The sequence below is a fragment of the Pygoscelis adeliae genome, unplaced genomic scaffold (assembly GCF_000699105.1).
Source record: "Pygoscelis adeliae isolate BGI_AS28 unplaced genomic scaffold, ASM69910v1 Scaffold75, whole genome shotgun sequence".
Classification (NCBI taxonomy): Eukaryota; Metazoa; Chordata; class Aves; order Sphenisciformes; family Spheniscidae; genus Pygoscelis; species Pygoscelis adeliae.
In genome coordinates this window covers 2,428,678-2,440,271 of record NW_008824772.1, presented here as the reverse complement: position 1 = coordinate 2,440,271, position 11,594 = coordinate 2,428,678, and the positions used below count along the sequence as shown (strand labels likewise).

Here is an 11,594-nt window from a genome sequence, read left to right as displayed (position 1 = left end):
CAGTGGTAACTTTATGTAACTTCTGAATTCAAAGTCAATTAATTCATAATAATTTATTATCCCATCCTACTACATGGAGGAGAGCTAAATTAAATTACCACCATCTGCTCCATTTTGACTGCCACAGGTTAAATCTGCGCCAGCAGGGTCTGCCTTAAGCCCATACCCAAAGCCCATCTCCATTATCTCCCAAGGTGGATCTCCAGCAGCAGTCCCAGCTTGCTTGGGTGGCCTAGTCCATCCCCAGCACTTGGCCATAAACCTGCACTATTGCACGTGAATGCAAGGTGTTCCCAGGTAGCTCTCTGGAATCTGCAGGAATCCTGCACATCAGAACAGCGCTTCCCTTGTCTCTGTGTTGGACAATAGAAAGAAGGTTGTCTCTTAAGTCTTAGAAGAGCTCTGTGAGGAATCATGGCTGCCATCTGCATGTCATGCCTAAGTACTAAATTGCTAGGACTTGCTCTGACATTGCTACATGGTAAATTACAACTAGGGAAGACAGAGCAGATAAGGATAACGGTCATACTCTAGGTATGGGTCTAGTTTGAGGCAAGCATCTGCATTAAGTTGATGTAAGCATCACCATGCAACTTACTCTAGAAAATATATTCCAAGTGACAACACAGAAAACAGTTCAAGAAATACCTGGAAATAAGGCACTTAAGTGAGACATTAACAGACTGGCTACATATTTAAACAGACATTATGGCTCAGACATCCTTGCTCTGGAGGAATGAACAGTACCGTGCATGGAAGAAAATGGCTGTTGCATGCAGAACCCACTATCCGTTCATACTATTAAGGCGGCATTGTGTACAAGGAAGCATAGCAGGACATCACTGCTCTAAATACTTTGCTCTTTTTGAGTGGTATAAATAAAACTTTGGTCCATTACCACCCCTCCACCCCCCTAAACATTTACAGGCTTATTTCACAGAACAGCAGCAGTAAGCAAAGTTAATTCCACACAACGCACGTACCCTGAGACTAGAGTACAATGAAATACTGACAAAAATCAAGTCTGGAGGAAAAAAGGGAAAGGTCTTATCGACTGCTTAAATTAATTTGCCTACACAAACACCTGTTTAACTTTTTCCAGAGTAACAAATCCAATGTTTCACAATTATTTTTTGAAATGAATCCAGTAGGAAGTACAATATAGTGGAGTTCAAGTAGTATAAAGACAGGTTTTTGTTAACAGATTGTTGATGTCAAACAGCTGGAAACCCAGGTTTTAACATTACACTTTACAGCAAGAACAAAAATCCCTTCACTTGCTGCTAAAACACCAAAACTTTCCAGCCTGGATATGAAAACGAACATCCAAAATACAGAGAGACACAGCATTGGTCAAGTACCCAGTCAAAGACCACTTCTCTGTTGTTAGAGCTAATGGTTACTCTAAGCTTGAAGTTTCCTCCCTCGTTGCTGGAAGGCCCTAACTGCACAACTTCCATGTCAAACGTCACAGTCGATCCAGAAGTAACAGCAGGCAGTTGGTTTGTCATCTCTTTTCCATTTACAAATACTGCCCCTGAAACAGTCGAGATATCAAATGTTATTTCTCGCTTTCTGTACATACTAACATGCAATACTACGTCTCCCTATATTTTTGCAGGCAAATAGAAACGGAGAGCAACCCTGCCACGTTCCTTTTTGTCACGTGAAACAGGCTGCAATAACTGCAAGCAGGAAAAGGAGGTCTGTGATCTCACCAAAGGTTTTAACTGCACAAGCAGTACGTACATAAAAGGTGGATGAAGTTGCTCATACGTGATTCAGGGATATAAAGAACCAGGGGCTATGGGTTTGGGGAATGAAGAAAAAAAAAATTAAAAGTCACATTCTCACATTCTTCAGTTACGTGATTCAGACTCACCGTTTGTGCTGATGCACACAGCTTTATCCCGCTGCAAAGAATCATAGCCGTTCTGCTGCTCCACGCACACTCCCAGGCTGTCTCGTCTGTCTGGCTGTCCCACGGTTTCAATTCTACCAAGCAAAAAGTTAAGTAAGTCAAACCCTGAAGCTTTAAACCAAAACATACAATGAAATCCAGACAGCACTACCCTGCCACACCAGACCTCTGTACTGTGCTTGAGGGCTTTCAACAAATTCATCCAACCTTTTGGGGAGATCGCTGGTGAATGACCAGAAGTCCTACCACCTTTCCCAGCAGCTCCACTGACCAATGCTCTAACTATTAATCTGTACAAAAAATAAATCTGCTTCCTGCAAACTTTCATTGCTATTTAATAAAATTCTCCACCGTCGCAGCTCAGAGTCTTTTGAAATTATTTCCAGTTGTCTGAAACAACTAATAGGCGCAAAACTACACTCCACAACTATCTATACCAGATTACTGGTCAACATCCTGTATTACGGTAAGACGGCTGTAGTTTCAGCAAGTATTTAATAAGCATGACTAAAATGGGGGTTTTGAGCCCTGCTATATTCTGCTGTAAAGGGGGGGTGTGGAAGGTTGATTGATGTGTTTTGGTGGTGGTGGGCTGTTGGATTTGGGGGCGTGTGGGGGTTTTTTGTTCGGTTTGGCTTTTTTAATAAATCAGCTTGGTACAAATGGGTATTAAAAACAGTGCCTAGAAGAGCATTTACAAGTCTGGTTTCTGCTCGGTTGCATTTAGGATTTTGGTCCTGGGAAAGAATCTCCGAAGAAAAAGCAAACAAGTTGTGCAAATGACCTGGGATGCAGTTCCCTTTGGGCCCTAGCAGCTGAGCGAGGCTGCACAGTTTGTACACTGAAGGGCTCTTCTGTACTCCAGTCCTTTCTCTTGTACTGCCGTCTCTCAAAGGTGCTAAATCATACTTCAGAGAGCCCGAGTGGCTCAGGAAACTCAGATGGTCTTTTCTAGAAAAGCACGAGCGCAGTTATTTTCATTACAGCTTGCAGCACTGATACTTGGTTGTTGCCAAACAATAGAAAAACTTCAGCAGAAGCTTTTAAGAACTGGAAATTAAACTGGGCAGTAGACCGGCACACAATGGGTTAACTCTTGCAAGACAAACAGGGAGGACAAAATTGGAACCATGTTTTACTTTTGCACTCCATGAGGTTTCTCAGTCCCCTGGGAACGTCACTAAGATAGCAAAAGCCTTGTACTGTAAAGCAAAGCAAAAAAAACCCTAAAAATTTAATTATCCAAGAAGCTTTTAATTTGGAAGTGACCCACAAAGTTTTCCCAAAACAACTTTAAATGAGATTTCAAATTCATTTTGGTACTCTACTCTAGATTTTAAACTCTGCCTGAGTTACTGGTGAAGCTTTATAAACCGCTATTTATCTGTAAACTTGAGAGGTAAAGCCTTTGTGTGAGGTAACATTAATTTATTCCTTCCCTAGTTAAGGGAGCCTTTCTTGAGTGAGTTTTGCGTTGGAGGTAAGTTTGTACAGTCACAAGAATGACCAAAAATGCATAATTATAAACCCATTAAAAAGCAGGAATTCTATCACGTCAATCTGTATCCATACTTACTTGCTCATTTATATAGACATTTTTCTGCAGAGCACTGTCAAGGTAACCTGGACCAGCAACAGCAGGAAGAAAGAAGCCATCAAACAAGTAACAGGAGAGCGAATGCTCTGGGGGAGGAGCAATGGTACACCCCGAGTGGGAGCGTTTACACAGGAGTCACTCTAGGACCAGCTGAACGTTTTAGGTTCAGTGCTCTCAGTGGCATCCACACTGAATCCAGGCATCATGCGCTGCTGTATTCATCACACCCAGGCTCTCCAGCACCAGGGCCACCCTCCCTACACCACTGCCCTTACTCCAAGGGAGCGGACTGGGCTGCACCCTAACGCAAAGTAGGAAAGAGCCAAACCTTCCTTACCCCATAACGAGGAAGCACAACCCGAGTGCCCAAGACAACGGCCAACCTATAATTCTGCAGTGGCTTTCCTCCTCTTCCACGCACAGGGAAGAGGACCAGGATCTGGTGTAGATCACCGTTCCTTTCCTTACTAGGTTTTGATTTTTCAGCGATTAATAACCAGCCCAAGACAAAGAGCCCAAGTACAGTACAGAGCATCACTGCACAGGCTCCTAAGCTTCACTCTACTAGGCTGATTCTTCCTATCACATTAACAAAGTTATTCTCCAGCCTCTATGATCCCTGGGACTTAAAATTTTAAAAAGCCCACAGAATACATGGTAGGAACAATGCCCAGTGGGACACTGTTCGAATCCCTTCTCACCACTTCCAATGCTGCAGAGCAAAACCTTGCCTCTGTCACTGCAGCATATAGACACTGAACCAGTTCAGCCACGACCAGTCTCCATTTGCCTCAGAGCCCAGAGAAGTAAATCTGTGGGTGATCACATGCGCTTCTTTTGTAATAGCTGTCAGTAGAGTTGTGGTGGGTTCCTGACAAAGTCAGCGTGATCTTCGTAGGGCGTCTGCTGGATGATTCCAAATCGCCAGCCTGGCCAGCCTGACTGTGGCTCCCCACTGCAAGCAAGTGCTTTAGAGACAGCCGCAGAGCAGGTCACTGTGGAGAAACGTTCCCTTTCCTAAGGGCTGCTCCCTGAACGCTGCAAAGGAACAGGAGGAATCTTGACTTAAAGCAATGATGTTTTCCTACAACTTGTCCACGTGCCTCACCTCAGAGGATAACTAAAACAGACTATCTTCAAAAAGCAGATACAAAGCATTGTGTTTCTCACAGCTTCACTTTTCACTGATGAGGTATGCCTGCCTCCTGAATGCACAAGTAACATGAACCTTGCTTATTTGGTTTGCTCTGCAAGCTACTTATCCCCTTGTGAATACACTTTTGTTTCAACAGATGGAGAAGCGCCAAGTACTACATCTCCCTGCTCAGGAAAATCTCACACACCTTCAAACAAGAAGCTGCTCTTGGACCTTGGAAGAGGAACACAACCGATTTTTGAGGTTGTCTTCAGTCTTAAGATTCATTTAATTACAGTTCTTGTGGACATGTGCTTGCTAGTGCTCTGCCATCCTGAAACAATCTCCTCTTGGAGAGGAGTCCACATTACCAAAATGTAAAGCAAAAGGTTTTCATCTGTTACCAATAAAAAAAGATAAAAGGCATTGGTCTGAAAGAGAACCAAGCAAAACCTCAAAGTTCTGCCTTTAATTTCACAGGCATTTCTGAGCCAAGAGATGTTAAATCTAGCAACAGATTTCAAATGAAAGCTTTAGGTCTTTTTATCCCATCTCAGACAGGGCAACTGAATACATCCCCCATCCTACAGCCATCTAAAGATAATTCATTATCAGGAAGGAAGAAATGAAACACCATGGAATAAGTTACAAAAATATCATGAACAACCCCCTTAAATTGCCTTTGGGGGTTGCCTACTGTACAGCAAGTAGTTTTATTTAACCAGGGAAAGATGGACTAAAGCTTCAGAGTCTCTGAGGTCTGTAATTACAACTGACATATCCACAAGGACATTCCTCATAGCCCATTAAACAGCATCATGTCAGGGAAAGGACTACAGGCAGCAAAGCTGCCAAGGTTTTTAATCGCATTCTGTGTCAAATGAAAAGTTTGAATTTCACAAGATCCCTTCTCCACTCGAGTTTCTAACGCCAGTTTCAAGCAGTAGTCTGATCACCACTAATTATCTCAGATGGTAAAGACATCAGTGCCAGACTGCCATCCTTACCTGTCCCAGCAGCACATATAACGTTTTCATGTCCAAAGTCATCAAAGCATGTGCATAGTCTGGGAAGCAAAAAACCCACTGACCCAAGGTTAAAAAGAATCAGTGGCGAGCCTCCACCGACTCCTGACCAGCCAGTAACAACTGCTACAAAACTCGAGGAAGTTCAACACTCCACAGATTTGCTCAGCATGGGCTATATTTTAACATCCCTCAGGAGTTCGCTCATCTCTGTCTTAGATAGATGTGGGTCCTGCAAAACCATCAAGTGTTTTCCTAAAGAGCCAGGAAGTAGAAGTAAAGAGAAGGAAGTTCTGACTTCACACAGACATGCCACCTTGACTGGGGCTGAGCTGATGTACAACTCAAACATGCATCATGACTCAGGTTTACATACAATTCAAACGTAACGGACTAGAGGAAGAAGCTTGGTTCACAGAAGATGCACCAGACAACAGCTACCCAGGAAGTACTTGCCTGAATGTTAATGTTTGCCCACAGAAATAAGTAGGAGCTTTGGAGTAGAGCACACCGCATGACTGAGAATCATTTCGAAGTGCTATGTTTCTTCGACTGCTCAAGCTGTAACCCTCCAAACCGGTTGTCCACTCTTCAAAGAAAAAAAAACAAAACCAAAAACACAGCGTGAACCTCAACTAGACCAGGTACTGTCTGTGCAAAATAAAGTCAGTCGCAACGTCCACTCAATTTACCTCATATGAAGCTTAAGCTATGTTAAGAATAGGGGCTGGTTTTGCCACCTTCTGATGGAGAGATTTCTTTTTCAAGTCATTTGCAATTACAAAAAAGTATTTCCCAGCTCACAGGGTTCACCAGAATTTCACTCTTTGCTGCGATCCCTGTGAAGTCATATTGTAGGCAAAGGAAAACCTTCATGACCCACTGCCCTTAAAAACTTGCAAGCAAAGAGAAAATTTAAGTTCTTCTCTCTCCAAGATAAGAGCTCATTATGGGACTGCAGGTCATCAAACAATGCTTAGGTACGGGTGAGGGACAAGGAAAAAAAAATGCTTCGCTTGTGGCTCATTGAGGCTTTCCAAGGCTAAGCAGTGAGCTACCTGCTGGAAAGGCTCACTATCACTCACACTATGAAGCAAAGAATAAATTGTAGGATGAAAGGATAGTTCATCATACATTACACACATACATCATAGCTAAGGACACCCCATTGTCGTACAAAGGGCAGCTCCATAAGTCATTCAGCTATAGACCTTCAGGAGCGCTGCACTGATGACACAGGCTTAAGAGGAAGACGAACAGCAATGAAACAGTACCATGGGGAACTAGCGTGGTACGGCCGATCTGAGGAACACTCCACGGACTCCACTCTTGCCGTCCATCTCCTCGGGCACAGACTCTGAACTGGTAATCAACGTTAGGATCAATATGCAGCACTATGAACTCCGTCTCCAAGCCGACATACACATCTTCAAAGTGACTGGCAGTACTCTTACGATATTGCAGTCTGTAATCTTGTGGTATGAAGTCATCATCCACCTAGAGAAATATATCTTACATTAATAAAGGACCCCCTCTTTTTTTCTGTTCTCCTGTGAAGCGGCACATACTAGGGTAGTACTACAGGCTGTCAAAGGCAATTCAGAGTCACAAGGTATTAAAGAGCAGAAAGCGTGCCTTATAGAAAATAAAATCAGTGTCTGAGCCAACTAATACAAAAACCAGCATAATAATGATTTGCTCACAGTTTAAAAGTATCTATAGGAGAAGAAACATTTAACAGAAGGTTCTTCAATCTAGCAGAGATATAACAAGATCCTTCAGCCAAAAGCTGAAGACAAATTTGCAGAAGAAATCCAGCACCATTTTTTAACAGCAAGGGAAACTCACTGTTATTCTTCATAAACTGTTCCAGGGAATGATTTCCAATTCTTTGACATCTCTAAGTCAAAAGATTTTTTTTATTTTTTTTTCCCCCACAAAAGCTCCACTATCCCCCAAGCATGACCAAATTCAGGGAACTCCTCTATCGCACAGAAAGTCAGACCACATGTGACAACAGTGCCCATGGTTTTATAGTCTGAGTCCACATCCTTCAGAAGACAAGGGTGGCTGACCAATGGCTGGCTGTTGCTAGAACAAGAAGTTTGTTCAATGCTGCCAAGGAGCGCAGAGCTGTCCAACAACTACTAAGCCACATCAGAGCACAGCAGTGATTTACTCAAAAATAGTTTTTGTGTATTGAAGAGAAAGGCTACTTGACTAGCTAATGCCAATATTAAAATATTTTCTCTTTCTATCCACTGCATCTCCCTAAGAACACAAACATGTTCAGGTGTAAAAGTGTAACAGAACAGGTTCAGCCTCATCCTGGGTCTGCTAAAGCATCTTCAAAGGGCACAAAAGCATCACCCCAGCACTGAAGTCCAGTCTCATGGAGAGTGTTTAGCTGCTGTTGCCACACAAACAAACTACTCGGTTCCACAGCTCAAATGGCTACGTGCCAATCACCTGTCAGAAACACACACACCAGGATTTCTTGGTCCTGTTTGTACAACACCATCACAGATAGATTACTCGCTACTATTTATTTGTTTAGTGGGAAGAGCATATGAAGGAGGCGTTTCCTGCTTGTCCAGTACCTGGCACTTGCTTCAGCATGGGAAGGAGGGGTAGCAGTGTTTTCGGCTGCCCCTCCTGACTTTTCCACACACAGGGAAGGAGATTGTGAGGCAGAGGTGCATTAGTGTGCTGGCCCTTTCTACCTGCAGACAGGAGCATGTAGAGTCCAACAGCAAGAGTCTAACACACAAGCGTCACTGCCAGCGCCAACCAGACCACCACTAGATTACCTTGCCTTCAAATGAGGCCATTACCATAAAAATCTCTTCTAAAGTTTCTAACTACACACTGGAGTGGACTATTCCTTTGAAGGCAGTAGAGAATCCAGAATGAAAGTGGCTTTTTCAGTTTCTTTCAACAAAACTGAAGTCTGAATGATTTTCACCCCGGATATTTTACCTACCTTACACCATCGGACTAAAATACCTCCAGGCTTCTCAACGAATTCCTCTAGCTGTACAGGCGGGCAAGATGCCACAGTTCCATGTCTGAATATTTGATTTTTCAATATAGTAAGAAGGCAGTCATCCAGCTGGGCAGATAAACAAGGCACGTCAACCAAGGAGGGCACTTCTGGTAAGCTGAGAAAGGAAAGTTTGCTGTAATGAAAGGGGCCAGCTTCTACAAACTCGTATTTCGTCCATACACTTGAATCTGTGCAGATTTGCAAAGAGAGAACAGCTGCAGAAATTGGCATGTGCATTTCAAACTTAAAAGACTCAGAAAACATTGTGTTTCAGCCCTAACCAGACTGTCTGTTTCTCAGTAAATACTCTGAAATACAGGCTGTTGCACAAGGAGCGGTTTCATCGTTCACAAATAAACAGCCTATATTTCTACAGAACATATGGAGGTTGAAAACTACTCCATTCTGTGACTGCCAGTCCCAATGAAAGTCTATGAAACAAAGAGGACAGCAACACCTCAAATTAATCTTTCAAGGCAATGGAGTGGAAGGCTTTTGCTTCAGAGGAGAAAAGATCCCCTGTACCATGTGCCGCTGCCTCAGATCACCTCAGCGTGTCAGTATCTTACCTATCTAGCTGAATATGTAAAGCTTTTTTTGTAAAGCTGCACAGTTTCTCATTCTGTTGTCCCACATCTCCATGGACTGCACTCTCTCCTGGAATCAAATGGTAAAAATATTCCTAATGAGAAGACGTCCAAGAAAGGCATTCTTTGCTTCAAAGAATAACCAGTTCTGACACGAACAACCAATTAAACATGAAGCATTCTCAGCACTTTTGCTAGACTCTTAGCTAGAAAGTACAATTATAGTTAACAATATAAACCTATCTAGCAACTTCTGAAGCTCTCAAAGCTTCCTGTAGACACCCCCATAACAAATGTAATAATTTGCCTCAAGTCTCAGACAGGAGCAGAACTGGGGCCGGATGCCAGAAATCGGGATTATTAATCACTTTCTCCACCTGCTTTAAAGGAAGAAAAAAAGCAAAGCACCTTCACTGAGCAGAAAATAAAAAAGCAGGAGCTTAAAAGCAAAAAATAATTTCAACCATTGTTCTGCTTGCCACAATCTAAATGGTAACTACTGTCATAATGAATGAAATAATCCATGCATTAAAGTGTGGAGATAATAGAAATCTTTTCATAAACTTTCCATATAAAGTAGCATCCCACACTTCAGCTTACAGAGATGTATGCTCCATTCTCCTATCTGATGACTTTATGGTAATTTACAACATTAAGCAAGCTCGGTCCTTTTCCAAATGGAGGATTACAAACGTTACAAATCTCTAAAGAAAAGCATACGTCATAATTGGCAGCAGGAGATTTAATAACCGTGGAAGCTTAACTCCTTTCTGACTCAGATGCAACGTCTGCTCATTTTGACGACATGGCTTAGCAATGCTTCTACTACTAGAGAGGGAATGGTGACCCACGGGATAGGAAGCGCACAGCTAGTCAGGTTCTCCTGAGATCTGACAGAAACTTGGATAAAACACAGGCAAACTTTGCCACCGCCCTGTGATTCAGTACCTTGAGACTTAAAATAAAAACAAGGTGACTACCAGCTGTCCCTGAGGTTGCGGTGCTAGAAAAAAACCCCAACAAATTAATTCTTAAATATTGTCACTGCTCCTGTGAACAGGAGGCACAGAGCTACCAAGCCAGCATGGTCTTTAAGCGCAAAGCTCACGTCCGAGTGGAAGCTGGTAGACTTCCTACCCATGGGAGACTGCTCAATGCACTTTAGTTCAGAAAACTGAGATCACGCTGAAAGAAAGTTAAAGTTGAGACATGAGAACAATGCAAGGAAACTGCCAACATACTCATAGCTCAGACATGCTCCCAGTAGGTTCTCCAGTATGGGGAAAACAGTCAAGAGTGAAATTCCTTTCTGGCTAGGTATTTAGCATCAGTAGGGTACAAACTGGCCCTTACAGTAATATTCCACATCTATTTTTGTCTGCCTCATCCTCAGACTTTTTGGAGAAATTTTTCCCTATGCAGCGGCCATTCCATTCCTCACGTTCCCCATCACAGTGAACATAATCACACTTAACGGGAAAGATAATCTGTTTACTTCAGCTGCTATTCCATTAAGACACAAATAACTTTCTTCAACCAACAGAGACATTTTGTTATTATGGTACCCAAGATGTATTTTATTTCAAAGTAGCCTGACATAATCCTCTTTCTAGTGTGGAGCGGTGCAGGACATCTCTGCAGTGAGACATTTCCAAAGTAGATACTTCCTGCCCTTATGGAGAGGCTACATTGACATACGTACACCCTAGGACTGGAGTGAAATATTAAAATACAGATTTGTAGGAGATAATATTGATCAGCTCTTCACTACACCTACCCAACTTCAACCTCTTCTTAACATTTGGTTTGAGAGAAGTCCAAAATGAGCCAAATATGCTGATCGTAACAGGAACATTCCAGACTTTGGGAGACACGCACTGGAAGGTCGAGCTAAGACTTAGTATCAGGCCCTGCCTTACCTTCCCGGAGCAGATCATCGGCCGTACTGACTCCATGCTCTATCAGCTTCTGGCATTCATCCAAAGGTTTGATGCTCTCTTGTTCTATAGCATCCACTTCCTGCAGCAGTGACATCAGTCGCTCATCCAACAGCTTCTTTAGGGTCCCTTTCAAATCATTAAAATGTTGCTCAAGTACATCTCTGGTCAATGTTGCACTTTCTCTGATCTAAAGTCAGGTAACAGGAAAGAAGGATTCAGGATAAGGCAAAGGCCGTGCACATCTTCTAATTTTCTGAACCACCTCGTCTGCATCTGCTGGGGAAAAACTGCGTGTGAAGTCAGCTTTAAAAAAAGGACCGCTGCCAGGTAACAAGCTAGTGTA

General features: G+C 42.8%; 1 protein-coding gene across 1 annotated transcript in view; it reads right to left on the bottom strand.

Moving 5' to 3' along the window:
• Nucleotides 1-37: 37 nt before the first annotated feature.
• The window catches only part of CRLF3 (cytokine receptor-like factor 3), a 12,437-nt gene continuing 880 nt past the window's right edge, over nt 38-11,594 (bottom strand). Inside the window, exons 2-8 of the mRNA XM_009323787.1 lie at nt 11,231-11,438; nt 9,294-9,381; nt 8,662-8,839; nt 6,953-7,175; nt 6,135-6,267; nt 1,883-1,995; nt 38-1,537 (exon numbers count right to left, since the gene is read on the bottom strand). Coding sequence (XP_009322062.1) covers nt 1,284-1,537; nt 1,883-1,995; nt 6,135-6,267; nt 6,953-7,175; nt 8,662-8,839; nt 9,294-9,381; nt 11,231-11,438 — 1,197 coding nt within the window. The 3' untranslated portion in view covers nt 38-1,283. The remainder of the gene's footprint in view (nt 1,538-1,882; nt 1,996-6,134; nt 6,268-6,952; nt 7,176-8,661; nt 8,840-9,293; nt 9,382-11,230; nt 11,439-11,594) is intronic.